The sequence below is a fragment of the Macaca mulatta genome, chromosome 6 (assembly GCF_049350105.2).
Source record: "Macaca mulatta isolate MMU2019108-1 chromosome 6, T2T-MMU8v2.0, whole genome shotgun sequence".
NCBI lineage: Eukaryota > Metazoa > Chordata > Mammalia > Primates > Cercopithecidae > Macaca > Macaca mulatta.
Genome location: NC_133411.1, coordinates 178890122 through 178908724, shown reverse-complemented (window position 1 = coordinate 178908724; position 18603 = coordinate 178890122). Strand labels below are relative to the sequence as shown.

Below are 18603 nucleotides of genomic sequence, written 5' to 3'. Positions count from 1 at the left end.
CACAGTTAAGATGTGATGAAAGTAGACATTTTGGTGGATTATTTCCCTCTTCCCGACACAGCAAAGATTCTTTTCATCTGGCCCATTGTGTCAGTTCCAAACAAATGGCCACTCCAGAGAGAAATGTGAGGTTTCTTCCAAAAATGGAGCTTTGCCGATATCCGTGAGCCTCTAGATCGATCTCCAGGGGAGGACACAATCACTCAGAGCCCCCTGGAGTTCTGAGCCCACCCGCCTCACCTGACCTTCACAGGCTTGTTCCTGCACACGGGGCACTGAACTTACATTGACTCCAGCAGCTGCATGTACTGCTCATCGCCTCGGCCCCCTTCCACCTCGTGGTCCAGCTTCAGGATGATTTCATTTTCAAACTGAAGATGCAGGAGGCAAAAATCAACAATAACGTTAGGAGGCTGAGGGCTGAAATTAGTCAATTCATTATTTCAACCAAAGCTTTAGGGGGCACTCATTATCTCCCAGGTTGAGTGTTGGGATCTGGGAATGCAAAATGGAACAGAATACTATGTCTGCCTTTTTGGAGTGCCCAGAGAGTGAAGGGGAGCCATGGGTGATGAGAGAGGGTGCGGGGGGAAAGAAAGAAAGAAGAAGAAGAAGGAAGAAGAAAGAAGAAAGGAGGAGGAGGAGGAAGACGAGGAGGAGGAGAAGGAGAAGGAGAAGAAGAGGTCAGGGAAGACTTCTCACAGCCCATGTTATTTGAGCTTGTTTTCAAAGGTTAAGTAGAAATTTTGCAGAAAGAGGAAAAGGGAATGGACATATTTCCTGGACAGCTATTGTTTCTGCCTGCTTGGCATTCCTTCATTCCTTTCTCCATATTTTGGTGATCACACCAGTCTTAACAGTAGTCCTTGGGGCTCTGGTGGGCTGAACATCCCTCCCTAATTCCAGGTGTGGAGACCCGACACAGGCCTAGCTCCTAATCAATATATTTTATTGCCCAGGTCCCAGCATTAATAAAGGTCTGGACTGAGACAGTGAGACGCTAAATCTGAGGCTTTATAGGAACTCTTAGCAAAATGAGTCTTTCTGTTCAACCTAAAGATGGAAGGTCTTGAGCCTGAAGCTGCTGCTGACCACAATGAAAGAGGCTGTCTGAGAATTACACCAATACAGAGGCAAGCAGAGAGCAGAAGATACAGAGAAACAGAGGCCTGATGCCATTTGTGAGCCCCTGCATTCAGTCACATCTGATGCTTTCCCATTCATATGAGCTGATCTGTGTATATATCAGCCAGTTTGAATTGGAGTTTTGTTCCCTCCAACCAAAGAAATGATGAAAAATACTCATAAGACATGGAGCAAATGTCAGGTCTTAGATAAGTCAAGACTGGTGACAATTGTAATGATCAGAGATCAGATTAGGTAAGTGATCAGAAAGCAAGTATCCATCTACAGTTCCACCAACTGGCATTGAAGCCACAGAAGGTTTTGTCTCCCTACTTTCCATGTTAAGAAGCATTTCACCCACTGGAGTGCATGGCTTATTCAACACATTGTTTTGAAGTCACCCTGTGTCTTTTTAACACGATTTTGACGCAAAATGGTTTGTACTGTTTTAGTATTATACCCTGAAGAGTCCATCCAAATCGTGCAGTCTGCTCTTCCCTCATTTTACCATTAAAAAATAAACTGGCACCTGGAGAGGGAAAGGGGAGCTTGGCAAAGGTCACCAAGACCAAAAGAGGACTTGGGGAGTCCTGGCTTCTAACGTGACCTGTTGACACCCGGTCTTCATAATACTTCACGAAGTCTGGAGGTCACGGATCACCTTTAAATGTGACAATGCACGAAGAGTGGCCAGCCCTTGCTTGGTACAACCCTCGGTGTCAGTTATTATTACAGGTGAAAAAGTAGAGACTCAGAGAGTTTAAGTGACCTGTCTAAAGTCTCAGATGAATGGCAGATACCTTTGGCAGGCTCTTTCCCGTGCATAAAGGACAGAGTTGGAGATTCCATGGAGTTGGAATCTTTAGGTGATGATAAGGCAGGGACCACATTTTCTCTTCCCTCTGGTTCACACATCATCCGTGATGCCATTGTTCCCTCACTTTTGTGCACAAAGGGTCTAAGGAAGGGACCAAAAGCTTGTGCTGATACAGCACAAATGCCAAAGAATTTCTCATGAGTTGTCTCAGTTGGGGAAGACTTATTGAAGGAGATATACTGGGCCTGGAAAGATGGGTAGGACTGTGATAAATGTGAAATGGAAGGCATTCCAGATGAGGGAAATGGTGTGAGCAAAAGTGTCAAGGTGGGAATGTGGAGAAAGATGAGCACAGCCGTTCAGCTTAAGCAGAGAAGGATGGATGGATGGACAAATAGAAGGAAGGAAGAAAGGAAGGAAGGGAGGGAGGGAGGGAGGGAACAGACACCTAGATGAGGCCCAGTGTGGCAAGGGTCTAGACTGCCAGTCTGCAAACGAGTCATGCCCTTTCTGTGGTGCATCCTGTCAAGCAGTATGTGTGTGTTGAATATTATCCAATGTCAAGGGCTGGGGACTATCATGCTTAGAGATGTCTTCTCTGCCAAGCCTAGAGCAGGAAGAAATACAGCTGAGGGACTACACAATGAGTCTGCTGTGCGGCTGTCTGGCTTTAAATCCCTCCCTGCCTCCCTCTGCCATCTTGGGAAAGCTGGTAGGTCTTTCGAATCCTCAGTGTCAGGATTTACATCAGGGACTGGGAAACATTTTCTGTAAAGGGCCAGACAGTAAATAATTTAGGCTTTGCAGGCCAGATGGTCTCTGTGACAACTACTCAACTCTGCTGCTGTAGCACAAAACCAGCCCTAGACAACACGTACACAAATTGGCATGGCTGTAGTCCAATAAAACTTTATTTACAAAAGCAGGTGGAAGGATGAATTTGGCCTGTGGGCCAGCATTTGTCTACCCCTTATCAATACAACTGGCATAACAGTAGTACCTACAGTGTGGAGTAGTTACAGGGCACAGAGATTTTATATGTAAAGCACAAGCAAAGTGCCGAACCTTAAGTGTGCGCTATGCTCTATCTACTTGTCATCACCACTAATGTTATTGTTATTACTGCTGAATGTTACCAGAGAGCAGCGCAAGGGGAGAAAAGCAGCATTTTTTTCTTGTCTGAGGGGTTCACTGGGAAATGCTGGCATGATTCTTCCTGGTGAGCTGAACTTTTCTTTGGAGCAGAGAAGTGGTTGAGGTAAATAAGCACTTGTCTCAGCGTCACAAAAGAGCCTGCCAGGAGGGAAATTACAGGGTGCCAGAGAGTGTGCAGAGACAAATGATACCACACCACCATGCCTGAGCCCTTGGGGTGAGCTGGAGGGGTAAGGTCTCAGTCAGGCATATCCCAGGGTCATTGCTGTGCTCAGAAATGGCTATGATCATAGTCCTCGGCATTGAATAGACTTGGTTTGAGTCTTGCTTTGACTTTTTTCCCAGCCCTATGACCTTAGCCAAGTTAATAAACATTTCTGAGGCTCAGTGTGCTCATCTATTAAATGGAGATTTGAAACAGCACCTCCTTTGTAGTGGTACTGTAACAAATTAAAGGGCAAACACAAGTAAAAGGCACTTGGCACACAGTAAGTGCTCAATAATTGTTAGCAAAGCTCATCATGCTATTGTCGTTGTGTTGTCATTGTCATTATCATGGGCATCATACTCTCATTTAATCTTTACAACAGCCAAGGGAGAAGAACATCATCATCCCCATGTTACAAATGAGGAGGCTGAGGCAAAGTAGGACCTTGGTCTGGAGTTCCAATGGATGGATGAACTTGAGCTAGGGTAGGCCCAAGGTCCAACACAAGAAGGTGCTCCTGGCTGGGCATGGTGGCTCACACTTGTAATCCCAGCACTGTGGGAGGCCAAGACGGGTGGATCATGAGGTCAGGAGTTCAAGACCAGCCTGACCAACACAGTGAAACCCTGTCTCTATTAAAAATACAAAAATTAGCTGGGCATGGTGGTGGGCACCCGTAAACGCAGCTACTCAGGAGGCTGAGGCAGGAGAATCGCTTGAACCCGGGAGAAGGAGGTTGCAGTGAACCAAGATCGTGCCACTGTACTCCAGTCTGGGCGACAGAGTGTGAGACTCTGTCTAAAAAAAAAAAAAGGTAAAAAAAAAAAAAAGGTTCTCCCAAACATACACTCCATCATGATACTGCAACAGTCCTTACCCCCAACACTGTCACCATCCAGAGCTGAGGATGTAGCTCTGGCTTCTCCAAATTACTGCCATTTTCATCCACAGCTACACGACTGCATCATATCATTGACTTCTTAGCCCACTGCTGTGAGGTGGATGTTTGCTAATGAGTATCCATCGATTTCATTGGGCCACTACAGAAGTCAGATTCTACAGAGGCCCAATACAAGTCTTAAGAAGCTCAAATCAAGAAAAAAGGAGCAGACTCCAGGAGCCCAAACCTCCTGCCTGGGCCTCCCTCTTCCAGAAGAATGACCTGATATGGGCCTCGTGTTTGCTTCATGCCTTCCCTGCATTGCTTCTCTCGCCTCTCCTGGCTGCTTTAGAACATCTTGGCTATTTTTATCATCTTGTTTTCCTAGAGTGTTTTCTGATTGGAGCCTAGCCCTATAGAAGTGTGAGATTTGGGGAATGATTGCTCTTCCTCACATGTCTGGTGCTGACTTTGACATGGGAAGGGCAGAGATGGTTTTAGAGGCCTGGATGTCAGGAAGATGATGACGATGACATCAACACCAGTAAGTCTGCTTTTGACCTCCTCTGTTATGAAATGCCAGTTATTCTGGGTGGAAAGAAGTAGAGTTGGGAGGAATCTGGAAAAGAGAATGCCATGTGAGAAGGGGTGTCTGGAAGTCAGTGCAGCTTTCTAATTTTCTTTGAGTTGTCTCTAATTGTTCCAATTCATCCCCGCAAAGAGCTTGGGATGGGAACCTCTAATGACAGTTTGATACCCGATTTACAGATGAAGAAGCTGAGGCTGAGAGAGGTTCAATAACTTACCCACATTTATTCAGCTTATAAGGAGTAGGTCTATCTGAATCCGAACCACAGTACCCAGAACACAGCAAACACTCAATGCAGATTTATTGAATTGATGTAATCTTTTCCACATTATGTTCTAAACAATTTAAATCACCAACTTACTCCATGCCAAGATGCAGTCTCAGTGGAATCTGCCAACATGGCTATCTCCATCTATTAATTCATTCAGTGAGCAATGACTGAGCTCCTATGGTGTTCAGGCACTGTTCTAGGTACTGCTGTCAGATGCTATCCCCTCTTCTTTCTCTGAGAGAAGAATTCTCTCTGGGATCTCCTGTCTGCTGAGGGCGCAGATCCCCATGCTGACTGGTACACAGTTCTACCATCTGAATCTAGCTAACCAGTCTCCAAGGTCTCTATACCCCAGGACTCCCACTCATTCCCACCAACAGCATCCAGAACACCTACGTCCCCTCCTTCCACAAAGAATTGGCCAGCAAGACAGCTGGTCTACCCAGCACAAGGGGATTACTCAGTCATTAGCAACCCCCATTACTCTATGTTATAAAAACATTTGCTGGAATGTACCTCCCTGTGCTGATGTGGTTCCCCTGAATGCCTTGGGATGGGGGTCTAAATGCCTCCATCCATTCATTCTGGGAACACTGACATGGTGCCCACAACATGCATCTCAGACACCTGACAGGGACTGGGAGTTCAGGACTGAGAGACCAGCTTTGGCTCTCAAGAGCTCACAGTCTGCTGTGGAAGACAGACCTATGAGCAGGTAACTGTGCTGTGTGGGACAAGTGTGATGACCACTCAACCCAGGCAGGACAGGGTACGTTTCACTCTAGCATGTGTACTGGCCAAGCCAGCCACAGTGGGGTCCACCTAAGGCCCTCTTTCTGAAACTGTCCTTCCACAGCTCCACCAAGGGAATCATGTGGTGTACCAGGGATGGGACATCCAGTCCTAGACAACGGACAGAGACCCCCGAGATGATCTGGGACGAAATGCTGCACTCATGACGGGTAAATGTCATCAGTCAAACCCATCAGCTGTCTATGAAATTTAGGTGAGAGGCAAGACAGGGAAATCTGGCATGGAGGTTGCAAAAGAAACCCAGAGTAGAGAGAGAGATTGCCCTGGAGTCGCCTCCTGTTCAGCCCACAGAACCCCGAGCCACTGAGAGTCTAACACCTTTCTGTCCTAGTTCCAGCCTATGTATACTTGGCTTGAGCAAATCTTTGCCTCTTGTACCCAGATGAACCACTGCCTCAGGAAGAAGGAAAGCCTTTCCCAAAATGTGAAGTCTCAGCTGAAGGGTGTCTAGGATCTCTTCAGGCAAAGATATGAAAGGAAGAGCCCATACAAAGGCATGAGAACTAGAGAACTTCAAGAAACTGGCATCAGGCCAGAGGGTTTGGTATGACCTGGGAGAAAAGCCCCTGCTCAGTTTCTTCTGTCCCTTAAGCAACCCACATTTTAGAAAGGGAACAACGTGGTCTTCTGGGGGACCTGGTTCTTCTCTCATTGGATTATTTTAGCATCATGAACTAATGCCACTTTGCACACCAGCCCTCCTGGATTCTACACCCCAGTCCTGGGGTTCACTCTTGTTCTGGCCATCAAGGCTGCTTGAGATTCAGCAGGGTGTCACCACCTCCCTTTCCTGGAGACGCCTTCCATGACTGCTTACTCTGAACCAAAAACCATGCCTGGGCCCACGTATCCCCCAGCTGAGCTCCTATGAAGCACGCTGGCTGGTTTTCACATGGGCATCTGCCTCATTAGTCAGCCTGATTGTCCTGTCTCTTTTGATAAGGGAGCAGCGAGGAGAAGTGATTGGGGAACATGCTCAGAATGAACGCACACTGGAGTGAGGAGCCCAAGGAATGACTCCATACAGAGAAAACAGGTGGGTGGATGCTACAGAGAAACCAAGATACCAGAATCCTTTAGGGAAGGAAAATCACACTAGAGTGAAACCCTCTGAGGCCGCCAAACACATCTGTCAGGTCACAATCCAGGCAGCGACCAGGTCTTATTTCTTTCTGCGACATTGTACACCATCAGGCACTTGGTGTGTTTCTTTTGCACACCTGTTCCCAGGAACTCTTCTAAGGCACCTGCTGGCCTCAGAAGTGGGTCTTAGGGTAAGTCAAGTGCCCTTCATCTCATGGTGTGTGCCCTTCACATGGTCCCAAGCTGCATAGACCTTGCTCCCACTTAAAAGGCAGCAAATTCCAAGCTGCCTTCAAACATTCAATCCAAGCTTTCACCCTCCACTCCCCCTATCCCAACTGCTCAGATATGGCCTCTTTCTCCATTTGACCTACTCAGCCTGATTTTTTTTCAGGCTCTTCACAAAAAGGCAGCTGGTCACTAGCCCTTCTGGCACTAAAGTTCCTATAATGCTACCTCTCACAGTGGTATCATCATAGCAAACTAGTCTCTTATTCCTCTCGAACAACTTTTCTTTTTCTTTTTTCTTTTTTTCTTTTAAATTTTAATCTGAATCCTGGGCAACTACTCCAACATTAAGCCTCATTTAGGTTGAAAGAAAATTCATTTTCTTACTGCTTTCCCTCTCAGCTCCTTTTCTGAGCTTTAATCGAAAGCAGCCGTGCCAGGTCACACGCCATACCACCTGAGTTTCTGCACCCTGAGGTGCTCTCTGCCCCAGGCGAAGACCACAAATGTTCATCCTGACAACGGATAAATTCAAGAAATAAATTTAAGAAATGACAGATCTGTTTGCCATGGAATGTCTCAGTGCCCTGACTCTGTCAATATGCCCTGGGAATCTCTAAGAGGGGTTCCAATATGCACTGGGAATCTCTAAGAGGGGTTCCAATATGCCCTGGGAGTCTCTAAGAGGGGTTCCAATATGCCCTGGGAGTCTCTAAGAGGGGTTCCAATATGCCCTGGGAGTCTCTAAGAGGGGTTCCAATATGCACTGGGAATCTCTAAGAGGGGTTCCAATATGCCCTGGGAGTCTCTAAGAGGGGTTCCAATATGCCCTGGGAGTCTCTAAGAGGGGTTCCAATATGCCCTGGGAGTCTCTAAGAGGGGTTCCAATATGCCCTGGGAGTCTCTAAGAGGGGTTCCAATATGCCCTGGGAATCTCTAAGAGGGGTTCCAATATGCCCTGGGAATCTCTAAGAGGGGTTCCAATATGCACTGGGAATCTCTAAGAGGGGTTCCAATATGCAGTGGCTTCCAAAGGTATTTAACCTTGAAACCCTCTTCCCTAGAGTATCTTGTTGGATCAGTGCTCCATGGACATATTTGGGGAAAGCACTGCTCTAGCGAATATCATTCAGCCAGTATTACTGGGAGATACTGGTGGCTGGATAGTGCGGGTTGCAGCATGGGTTTAGGAATTGCAGTGACCTGCTTGTTGCAGCCTTTGTTCTGCCACTTTCTTGATGGTGACTTTCAGCAGATGACATCAGCTTTCTAAGTCTCAGTTTCTTTTCATCTTTAAAATGGGTAATACAAGATAATGTTACCTACTTCATAGAGTTGTAGTTTAAAAAAGACTGCATGAACTAATAGAAAATAGGTGTCATATGCCTGATACGTAGTAAATATCTAAAGTCAGTCATTACAATCATCATCATTATCGTCATTAGATGCAGATGAGGAAGATGAAAAATGCACAGAAATGAGTATAAAACAAGGCAGTACATAACAGTCATGTCTTAGAAATCAAATGGCAGGAATGCGGAGAAAAGACCTCCTAGACGACATGGCATTTGGATGGGCTTCGCAGGATCAGTAGGAGTTTAGAAGGTGTTGGGAGGCAGGGTTGTGACTGTGCAGAGAAGTAATGGGATGAAAAAAATGCCCGAAGGACACCCACAGAGGCAATGCCATTCAGATGGGCTGAAGGGATGGTGGAGAAGAGGTGAGGCGGGGAGAGTTGGAGAGGATGGCTGAGACATTCCTCAGAAGGCTGGAGCCGGGAGGGCTGGGGATGCTGGCTAGACGGTGTGTGCTTTATTCTGTGGGGGTTAGGGTATTAATGGGTAAAGGAAGGGAAATATCCCTAAGGATCTTAAGGAAAGGCAGTTTGGAATCTGCTGCCTTTTAAGTACCTGTTTTAAGGCAGGACATGGTAGGAGTAAGAGGTAGACGCACTGGGGGAGAGAGGAGGGTTAGAAGCTTGGTTAGAGGTAAAACTAAGTGAGGATGTGGGGCAGAGAGGACAGAGGGTGAGACCCGAGGGAACTGCTCAGGCAGCCTTGATAGGACTTAAAGACCAACCTTCCTAAACAGGGTAATGTCACTGAGCAGTGCCAGGAGCCAATTGTGGCACCTGGTGCTTCTTCCACTGCCAGAGCTCCCAGCATGGCCAGGCCCAGGAAATGGAACTCATTCTTCAAGTTTGACCAGATATTCAATGACAATATTTGGGCAACGGCTCTTATGTTTCACAGAGGTTCTGATGCCCTCCATGCTGGGGTCAGCGTCCTATTCCCTCACAGATCCAGAGGTCCCTCCTGAGCAACATGTCCCTAACTCCATTTGCTATCAGATTTGATGTGTGGACAAGTGTGACACCCAGAAGTGTCGGCTTTTTCTGGATAACACAGATCTGCAGAGTCAGCCCAGAAGACGAAGTACTAGACAAGAGTGGGTGAGAGAGTGGGACTGCTGGGAGGAGCGGGCCCTGGGAGCACATTTTTAGGGAATCATTAGGTAGAGACGTGGGGTTCTTAGACTCTTGAGAAAGAGACTGAGCAAATACACAGCAAGAAAGTGCATTTTAATCTTGCCCTCGGACGGAAAAGCTTGATAGAATAGTGACCAAATCTGATCTGCCAGCTCATTCCAGGCCTATGAATAAATGTCCCTATCCTGCCGCCGAGCCTCTCAATGAAGCTCAGGGAGATGGAAAGACGATATCATTATGGGGAAATGGGCTGGGGATTAGGGATGCTGGCATGAGTTTCCGGCCTCATTTTTTACCTTTTTGAAATCCCCACTTCTTTGATATTCACACAGCATCATGTCGAAGAAGATTGGTATGGTAGCTTTCCGGAGCTCAGCCTCAGGGATAAGTGTCATCTCTAATATAGGGCCCACCATGCCTGGGATGAAGCAGATTTTGTTCTGACCTGAAAGAGAAGAGGAATGTGAACACATATAACAGTTTGGTGATGCACAGATCCTCCCCCGACCAAGCCTGGGGAAAGAAAAAAAAGGAGGCATAATAGTAAAACCAATCGTGAACACTTATATAGCTGTTTACCACGAGCCAGGCACCGTTTTGAACACTTAACATATATTAACTCCCGTTAGAGTGCATGCATTATCCAAAACAAGCCCGATTATTAAGGCTAATACCACGGGTGCGCGTGTGGAAAGCACGTCACTGTTTACAAGGGTTTTCACCTGCACCGTCTGCTCTGCAAATAGGACCATGATTGAATATGTTAGAGATGGCAAAGCACAGCACATTCGAAATTATGCCTGTCTGCAATACACGCCGTGTTGCTGAGAGTTTTTAAATGGGCTTTTACCAACTGTTTTATGAAATGAGAAAAGCAAAATTTGCTGCTAAGAACCTGCTATAATAGTGTGGTCAGTGGAACAAGGAGATTTAACACATAGCTTGAGGATCGGATGAACCACAACTTCTTGTCTCTTCTGCCTCATTTCAAGGCATTCCCTCCAACCCCTCCCCTGGCTCCTGGCATTCTAGCCTAGCTAGGGTGGCTCAAATGTCACAATTTCACCTTGCTTCCCCCACAGCAAGGCTTGTGCACTTTACGTCCCTTTGTTGAGAATACTTTTCCCTGCCTGCTCCCTAACCTGCTACCCATTACCATGTAGCCTCCCCCAGATGGGTGCTATCTTAGCTTAAACACTCCTTCCTCTGGGAGAAAAGCCTCCTCTCTACACCTCCCACCCTTAGCTAGAAAAGATACCTTGCACGGCCTCTATATGTTTTGCCAGTTTGAAACGATGTCTTTATATGTCGAATCATTTGATTAACATTTGCCTCCCCCACTAGAGACCAGGTCTGTTCTCCTCATTGTGTCTATGTATGGCACTGAGCACAGGACTTATTAGATGATCAGTAAACACCTGCTGAATGAGAAAATACATTTTCCAGCTCCTACATTCTCTGGCTGTGGGACTTGTATATATGGCTCATAAAAATGCAATAGCAATATTCAGCTGTTGAGAAGATCTTGTAAAAATATGTCTGCATGTACTTAGCACAGAGCACAGAAGAATCAGCGCCAGGGCAGTGTTGCCCAGTGGTTAAGGGCACCAAATCTGGAGCCAGACGGCCTGAGTGTGTAAACTGACTCCACTATCAACTGTAGCTGTGTCATGTTGAGCAAGTTTGTCTCACCTCTCGGGACCGCGGTGTCCTCATCTGTAACTTGGAACAGTAACAGTATTTATCTTATAAGGTTGTTGTAAAGAATCAAAGAAAAAATGAGTGATTATTTAGCAAGTGCCCAGGACAATGCTTGGCACATCACCTACTTTCTACAGCATTAGCTATTAATATTATCTTTGTGATGTTTGGTCAAAATGAACCATAAAGGTGAAACTTATTGAGCAGAACTGAGCAGAATCTTCAGAAAATATGCATCAGAAGGGGCAGATAGGAAATAAAGAGGAGCACTTAGGAATCACAGGGATTTCCTGGGAAGTGAGGGTCAGCATATTCAAGTAACCCTATCATTGAAGCTGACACCTCTATACTTCATCAGCTGCTGCCTCCTTCTCCTTCTGAGTTTCGGTACCCAGCCCATTTTTATCCATTGTCAGGATGAACATTTGTGGTCTTCGCCTGGGGCAGAGAGCACCTCAGGGTGCAGAAACTCAGGTGGTATGGCGTGTGGCCTGGCACGGCTGCTTTCGATTAAAGCTCAGAAAAGGAGCTGAGAGGGAAAGCAGTAAGAAAACGAATTTTCTTTCAACCTAAATGAGGCTTAATGTTGGAGTAGTTGCCCAGGATTCAGATTAAAAAAAAAAAAAAAAAAGGCTTCATCCTAGGACTATCCTCAGTTAGTGAGAATGAAACAGTGGAGTCAGGCAGAGTTGAGTGAAAACATAGACACTTTTCCAGGACATAAGCTTCATTAGATGATGCATTTGGATTACACTTAAGCCTCAGGTCTTTGCTTTGGCCCAAATAGAAAACAATAACAACAACAACAACTTCCTTGCTGGCAGGTTTATAGTAATTGCTAATCTAGATTTCTGATTTCATCCTTCAAGATCCTTTAAGTCTTTTTCAAACCACAGTGGGGTTTTAAAATTCAAAGTCGAGTGCAAAAATAGGTAGAAGGTAAATGGGAAACTGTCAGATAAGCCACCATGGAATGGAGAAATTGCTTACGCAACAAAGGTCTTTAGAATACTGGAGGGCATTGGGCATGATAAGGACAAATTTTAGATGGTTTAAAATAAAGGGCAGACATGCTGTAGACTTGTGATTTCTTACATACTTTTCATCTGTATTCTTTACAGTCAGTTGAGGAGATATTTGGCAGAACAGGGAAAGCAGAGAGAGAGATGGTGATCTCCAAATACAGTGTGACCTCAATGGCCCTTACAATGCTCCCTTAAGAAATGTTATTCATTTACATAAAAAAGGAATTTCAGCACATTGGATTTTGTGTTCAAGTAATACAAATGTGTATGTATTTGCGTATCTTTACATATGTAGATGCATACACATGCACGCAGAACATATTTGTGGCTAACTGACTACAAACTCATTTGGGAAAAAAAGTGCTCAAGCAAGACACACACCTACTGCTGTATTTGAGAAAAGGCAAAGAAGGGCGTTTACTAAGAGGGTCTTTTTCATGTAATTGAAGCTGAACTTCACTGGGAACAGATACCAATTAGAAAAGGCTATTAAAGTGCCAATAAGCCAGCAGGAAAAACCCAAATGCCAGATTACACAGGTTTTGGGAGAGGATCTGCTGATAATGAGAGCACAGAGAAGAGCTCAGGGGGTGTGGGTGGAAAGGGGTCCCATGAATTCTCTGGTCTTGGTTTCTCATTTGTACAGTGACCTCCTCTGTCAGTCCTCCCGGGAGTGGACTGTAGGGTGGAATGCAAAGGGTCTGAGGGCACTGAGGAGATGACCTTGAAAGAAACAAGAAGGAAGGAGGGAAGGAAGGAAGGGTGAAAGAAAAGAAAGAAAGAAGGAAGGAAGGAAGGAGGGAGGGAAGGAAGGGTGAAAGGAAAGAAAGAAGGAAGGAAGGAAGGAAGGAGGGAAGGAAGGGTGAAAGGAAAGAAAGAAGGGTGAAAGGAAGGAAGGAGGGAGGGAAGGAAGAAAGAAAGGAGGGAGGGAAGGAAGAAAAGGAGGGAGGGAGGAAAGGAAGAAAGAAAGGAGGGAGGGAAGGAAGAAAAGGAGGGAGGGAGGAAAGGAAGAAAGAAAGGAGGGAGGGAAGGAAGAAAAGGAGGGAGGGAGGGAAGGAAGAAAAGGAGGGAGAGAAGGAAGAAAAGAAGGGAGGGAGGGAAGGAAGAAAAGGAGGGAGGGAGGGAAGAAAACGAGGGAAGGAGGGAAAGGAGAAAAGAGGGAGGAAGGGAGGCTTTTGTGAACTTGGCTGAGAATTAAGTTGGGTAAGCCACGACTTTCTGAGGCTGACATGGGACAGAAAGCCCTCTCCAAAGGCTGGCACAGACCCTGAAATGAACAAGGATGAGGCAAGTTATGACTCCCTGGATTTCAGAGTCCAGCAAGCCTCCTGGGGACTTTGAAATAAAGCTGAGCTGATTTAAAAAAAAAAAATCAGTTCAAAAGGGGAAGACAGAACACAGATCCACAGATCTTTGCTCCTCTGTCTTAGGCTTGGAAAAGCTCCCTCCTGGCAATGCTCTGAGACAGGCAATCAATTCTCTCCTCATTATTCAGGACTTGCCCAGCCTCAGCTTCCTTCCAGGCCCCATAGAGTCTCTGAGTCTGACAGCCTGGGTCGGTCAGGTCCTGCCACTGCCACTCCCTGGCTGTGTGGCATTGTGCTTGTCATTTACCTTCCCTGAGCTTCCATGATCTCATCTGTAAGATAAAGATAGTAAAATCTGCCTAATAGAATTGTCGAAGCTTAAGAGTTTGTGCAAACAAAGGGCTCTGCACAGTGTCTGGCACATTGCAAAAGCTCAGTAAGTGCTGCTGCTGTTGCTGCTGCTGCTGCTGGTAAGTACTTTGGCTTCAGCTCTATGCTGAGTTTTAGATTAAGCAATATGAAAAGACAAGGTCTAACCTCATGGAGCTCCCTGAAGCTTTTCATGGAAATTTTCAGGCCGGTCATTTCATTTGTTCACTTTTAAAGCAAACAGCTGAACTGGGAAAGGGTCAGATGGATTTATCTTCCCTACCATGGCTGACACTCACAACCCTCCACTCTTCTCTGTCTCATTGAACTATTCTCTCATTCGTCCTCAAAGATGTTTGAAAAGCCCCAATTGGATCATGCTTATTCACAGCATTTTTTCCCTATGACTTTCCTTGTTCGCAGGATAAAGTGTTGCCGGCCGTCTAGTCCTGTGCTCTCTCCCCATACCCATCTTGTGCCTCTCACCTGGTCACCCTCCATCCACCTGCCTGGCTCCCACTCCTCCAGCGCACCCTGCTTTTCCCACTTTGGGCCTTCCTCTGGGAACGAGCTCTTCTTCCTTCCCTTTCCTGGACCCCCCTCCAAAGTCTATCCCCAGCCCATGTCTCTGCAAATAAAACCCTTTCTCACTTTCTAGGGCTGTGCTATTCAGTATGGAAGCTACTAGCTGCATAAGTCTTTTGAGCCCTTGAAATGTGGCTAGTCCATTGGAAATGTGCTGTGAGTGTACAAACTCCACCAGATACCCCAAAAAGGAAAAAAAAAATCTCAGTAACATTTTATATTGATTACATGTTTAGTATAACACTTTAGAATATGGTGTTAAATGTATTGTTAAAATTAACTTTATTGTTTCTTTTAATTTTTGAAAAATAAAGACACTAAAGCATTCATAATTAGGAGGCTTGTATTCTATTTCTAAAGAACAGCACTGCTTGGAGCTCAGGCGTTCTGGCTCTTCCTCATGGAGGCCATCTTTGACTTACTCACTAAGCAGGAGAATCTCGCCGATTCTGTGGGTGCCCCAAGTTTCCATTCTACAGCTATTTCCCCTTCACAACTGTCATTAAATAATGCTGTAGTTAGTGTGTAACTATTCAGTGCAACGATCACTAGTCCATGAAGTCAGGGGCTATATCTCTAATCCGTTTCGGGCTTTAACCCCAGCTACTGGCATAGTACCTGGGATGTAGAGGATGTGTATGTTACTTTCCTACAGCTGTTTGTTATAAATCACCACAAACTTAGTAAATTAGAACAGTACACATTTATTTTATTACACTTCTGGAGATCAGAAGTCTGAAAGGGGTTGCATGGAGCTAAATCAACGTCTGGGAAAGAATGAGTTCGTTCTGGAGGATCTAAGGAAGAATCTGTTTCCTTGCCTTCCCCAGCTTCTTTTTCCAGCCTCTAGAGGATCCTGGCATTCCTTGGCTCGTGGCCCCTTCCTCCATCTTAAAAGCCAGCAATGCAGCTTCTTTAAATCACTCTCTGACTCTGATTTTCTCCAGCTTTTGTGTTTCACTTATAAGGGTGCTGTAATTGTACTGAGCCCACTTGGATAGCCCAAGACACTTTCACCATCTTCAAGATCCTTAACTTTATCACACCTGAAAGTCTCCTTTGCTGTGTCAGGTAACATATTCCACAGGTTCTGGGGATTAGGACATGGACATCTTTGGGGAGCCTACCACAGTGCTCGATGTTGGTTATTAAAAGAATGAGTAAACGAATGGATGGATGGCCACACTAATCCCGTTTCCCATTTATTCCCAGCAGCCACTCCCCAACCCCAGGAAGCCATGCTCGCTTGGGCTGGTTGCTTCCCTGGAATACCTACCCTTTCCCTGTCTTTCCTTCAGTCCTGACATGGTCCTCCTTCCAATTCAGAAGCCATTTCCCCACCATACGGAATCATCCTTACAGTCCTCACTTATATCCCTTTTGCCTGAACTCCTGAGTCCCCACCACACATTTCACTTTGTTACTTTTCCCTACTTGACAGTGCCACTCTCTGGAGCTCTGCACCGAGCTGGGCGCTCTGTAGGTGCTTAAACAGTAATGGCCAAATTGCTCTTGAGGTTTGGCCAGGCCAATCTCCCTTCATGGGAGGCCGACATGCCAGGCTCTGGAATGTGTCTTTCTTTCCCACAACGAGTGTTAACACAGCAGCTCAATGTTAACCCAAGTGAACGTGGGAGGGTTAAGTGCAAAGTCATTTGCGCAAAATGTGCATTGCTTCATGCCAAGCAGAAATCAAATGTTATGATGCTACACTATTGGGAAAAGTACATTCCATTTGGCGTCCACCCAGGATCCAGAACAACAAATGGCATTAACCCCTGAGTGGCTGGCTCCTTAACAACATGTTGTCCTTCTCGCCATGAAGACCTCCCTGCCCATACCTCCTCTCCCAAAACAACACACACACAATTCGTCTAGACTTTCCCCTGAAGAATGTGAAATAATCTTCAAGCCTGAGATTATAGATTTGCAATTAGCTATCTTATAATCACAGGGTTGCCCGAGTTGTTCTTGATGAGAAGATGATGATGATGATACTGATGATCGTGATGATGATGCCCTGATTGCTTCTGGCCTTCAAACAAAATTTAGAAAACTAACATGCATTATGATTTACTCATTATCAGTAGTCTTTGAAAAAACATAGATCATTGGTTATTTCACACCCTTTGAAACAATTTGCATACACTTTGAAAAAAAATTATTTGTAAGAACATTGCACTTGGGATCAAGAGACAGGCTCTTCTAGCCTCAGTTCAGTCACTGACTTGTTTTTGACCTTGGCAATGTCCTTGTGCTTCTCTTGGCCTCATTTGGCAGCTTTACCTATACAATCAGCAGGGTTGAATTAGATGATGTATCAGGAATGCAACAGAAATCTGACTACCATGACTAAACTGAAGCTTTAATTTTCTTGTTTAACAAGAAGCCAAAAGATGGCTGGTCCAGAGCTGCTCCTTCATCCTCAGAATGTGAGTTTTGTCCTCATGGCTTTAAGATGGCTACTGCCCCTCCAGCCATATTGTCGTTTTCCAGAAAGAAAGAAAGGGGAGGGCTATGGGCAAAAATGTGTTTTGTTCATTCAATCTGTCCTCTCCTTGCCTCTTGGTTTTTGTCTTGTTTTGTTTTTAATTGGAAAAAAAACTTTCCTGTAGCCGTAACAGGTATGTTTCTGCTGATTCTCATGGGACAGACTTGGGCCACGTGGCTGTTACTTGCTACAAGGCATTGTTAATCGAGCAAATTGCAATCCTAAAACACTGAATCCTGGATTCAGGTAGCCAGGAACAAGAGAAGCCTGGTTCTTCAGCTCCTTCTTGCTCTTCTAATAAATACCTTCTCTGATTAACGCAGCTGCAGTCAATGCCTCTTGTTTGCAACCAACTCCCAAACCCTGACGGATATGTCTTTTAATTGCATTAATTCATCCTACAGGTTTTTGCTAACAGCAGGGAGTCTGTGATGCTTCAGAGCAAATACTCTGGCCAAGATGCTCGTCCAGTTTCTGCCTCTAACCCACTACATGATCTTGTACAAACCCCTTCTCTCTGGACCTCAGTTTCCTCATTAGCAAAACAATGAATTGGATCAGATCAGTTGCTTCCAACTGTTCTCTGCAGTGCTCAGGGCTTCCCCCTAGAAAACCCTCTACAAGGGAAGTTCAAGAGAAGCCTGTTATAACGGGCTCTGGGTCTCCCACCTCACTTCAATTACAATAGCTCTATTTTCATCCAATTTACTTATTAAGAATGAGAATTTTTTTTATTGGTCCTCAGCTAAAAATAAATGTTTGAAAAATGCTGGACAGTACGATCTCTGAAGGGCCCTTCTAGCTCCAACGTTCTGTGATTCTAAGCAGGTGGAATATTTGGTAACATCTTTTCATTCATCAGCATAATTGGGAGTGCAGGAATGCCTGCCAAAACATAATCTATATCTAAATAAAATCTTCTGTGTGCAAAACAATGGCAATGAAGGACATTCAGAAAAGAGCAGGCCATGTGGAAGGACTTGAAACAAACAAAGCACAGATCCCTGTTTTGCAATTCTGGCAATGCCTGGGGTGTCGAGCTGGGGAAGGAAGCCTGCCACAGCTTTATCCAGCCTCTGCTGTTGTAGAACAACGAATGCAAACTTGGAAGTGAACTGAATCTGGGTCCATCATGTGTTGAGCACATCTGATGTTTTGAAAACTTTCAATTAGTTTTCATTAGTATTCATAAATTGGAAAATACATTGAAAAACCCAGTCTCCTGGCTTCTTTCGAAAAACTGAAAGGTATGAAAACATTGGGATTGCATTTCAGTAGGACAGCAATTAACTGGAGAGGAACAGCGACTGTCTTTTTTCTCTGCATGGGCATGTCATCTTCACTTTGCTGCAGGCCCTTACTCCTTCTCATGTTCCTGACCCTGAGGTCAGGTGCCGGCTGTCGTATGGGCCTGTGCTTACACGATGTCCCCCCATTCCCCTATCATTGCAAAGCAATGGTAAATGAA

At 45.4% G+C, this 18603-nt stretch overlaps 1 protein-coding gene across 3 annotated transcripts in view; it reads right to left on the bottom strand.

Moving 5' to 3' along the window:
- DOCK2 (dedicator of cytokinesis 2) overlaps positions 1-18603 on the bottom strand; it is a 436838-nt gene that overhangs the window by 55284 nt on the left and 362951 nt on the right. For all 3 annotated transcript variants that reach the window (XM_028849908.2, XM_028849910.2, XM_077937437.1), the window contains 2 exons: positions 9954-10102; positions 286-371 (listed from right to left, as the gene is read on the bottom strand). In XM_028849908.2, coding sequence (XP_028705741.2) covers positions 286-371; positions 9954-10102 — 235 coding nt within the window. The remainder of the gene's footprint in view (positions 1-285; positions 372-9953; positions 10103-18603) is intronic.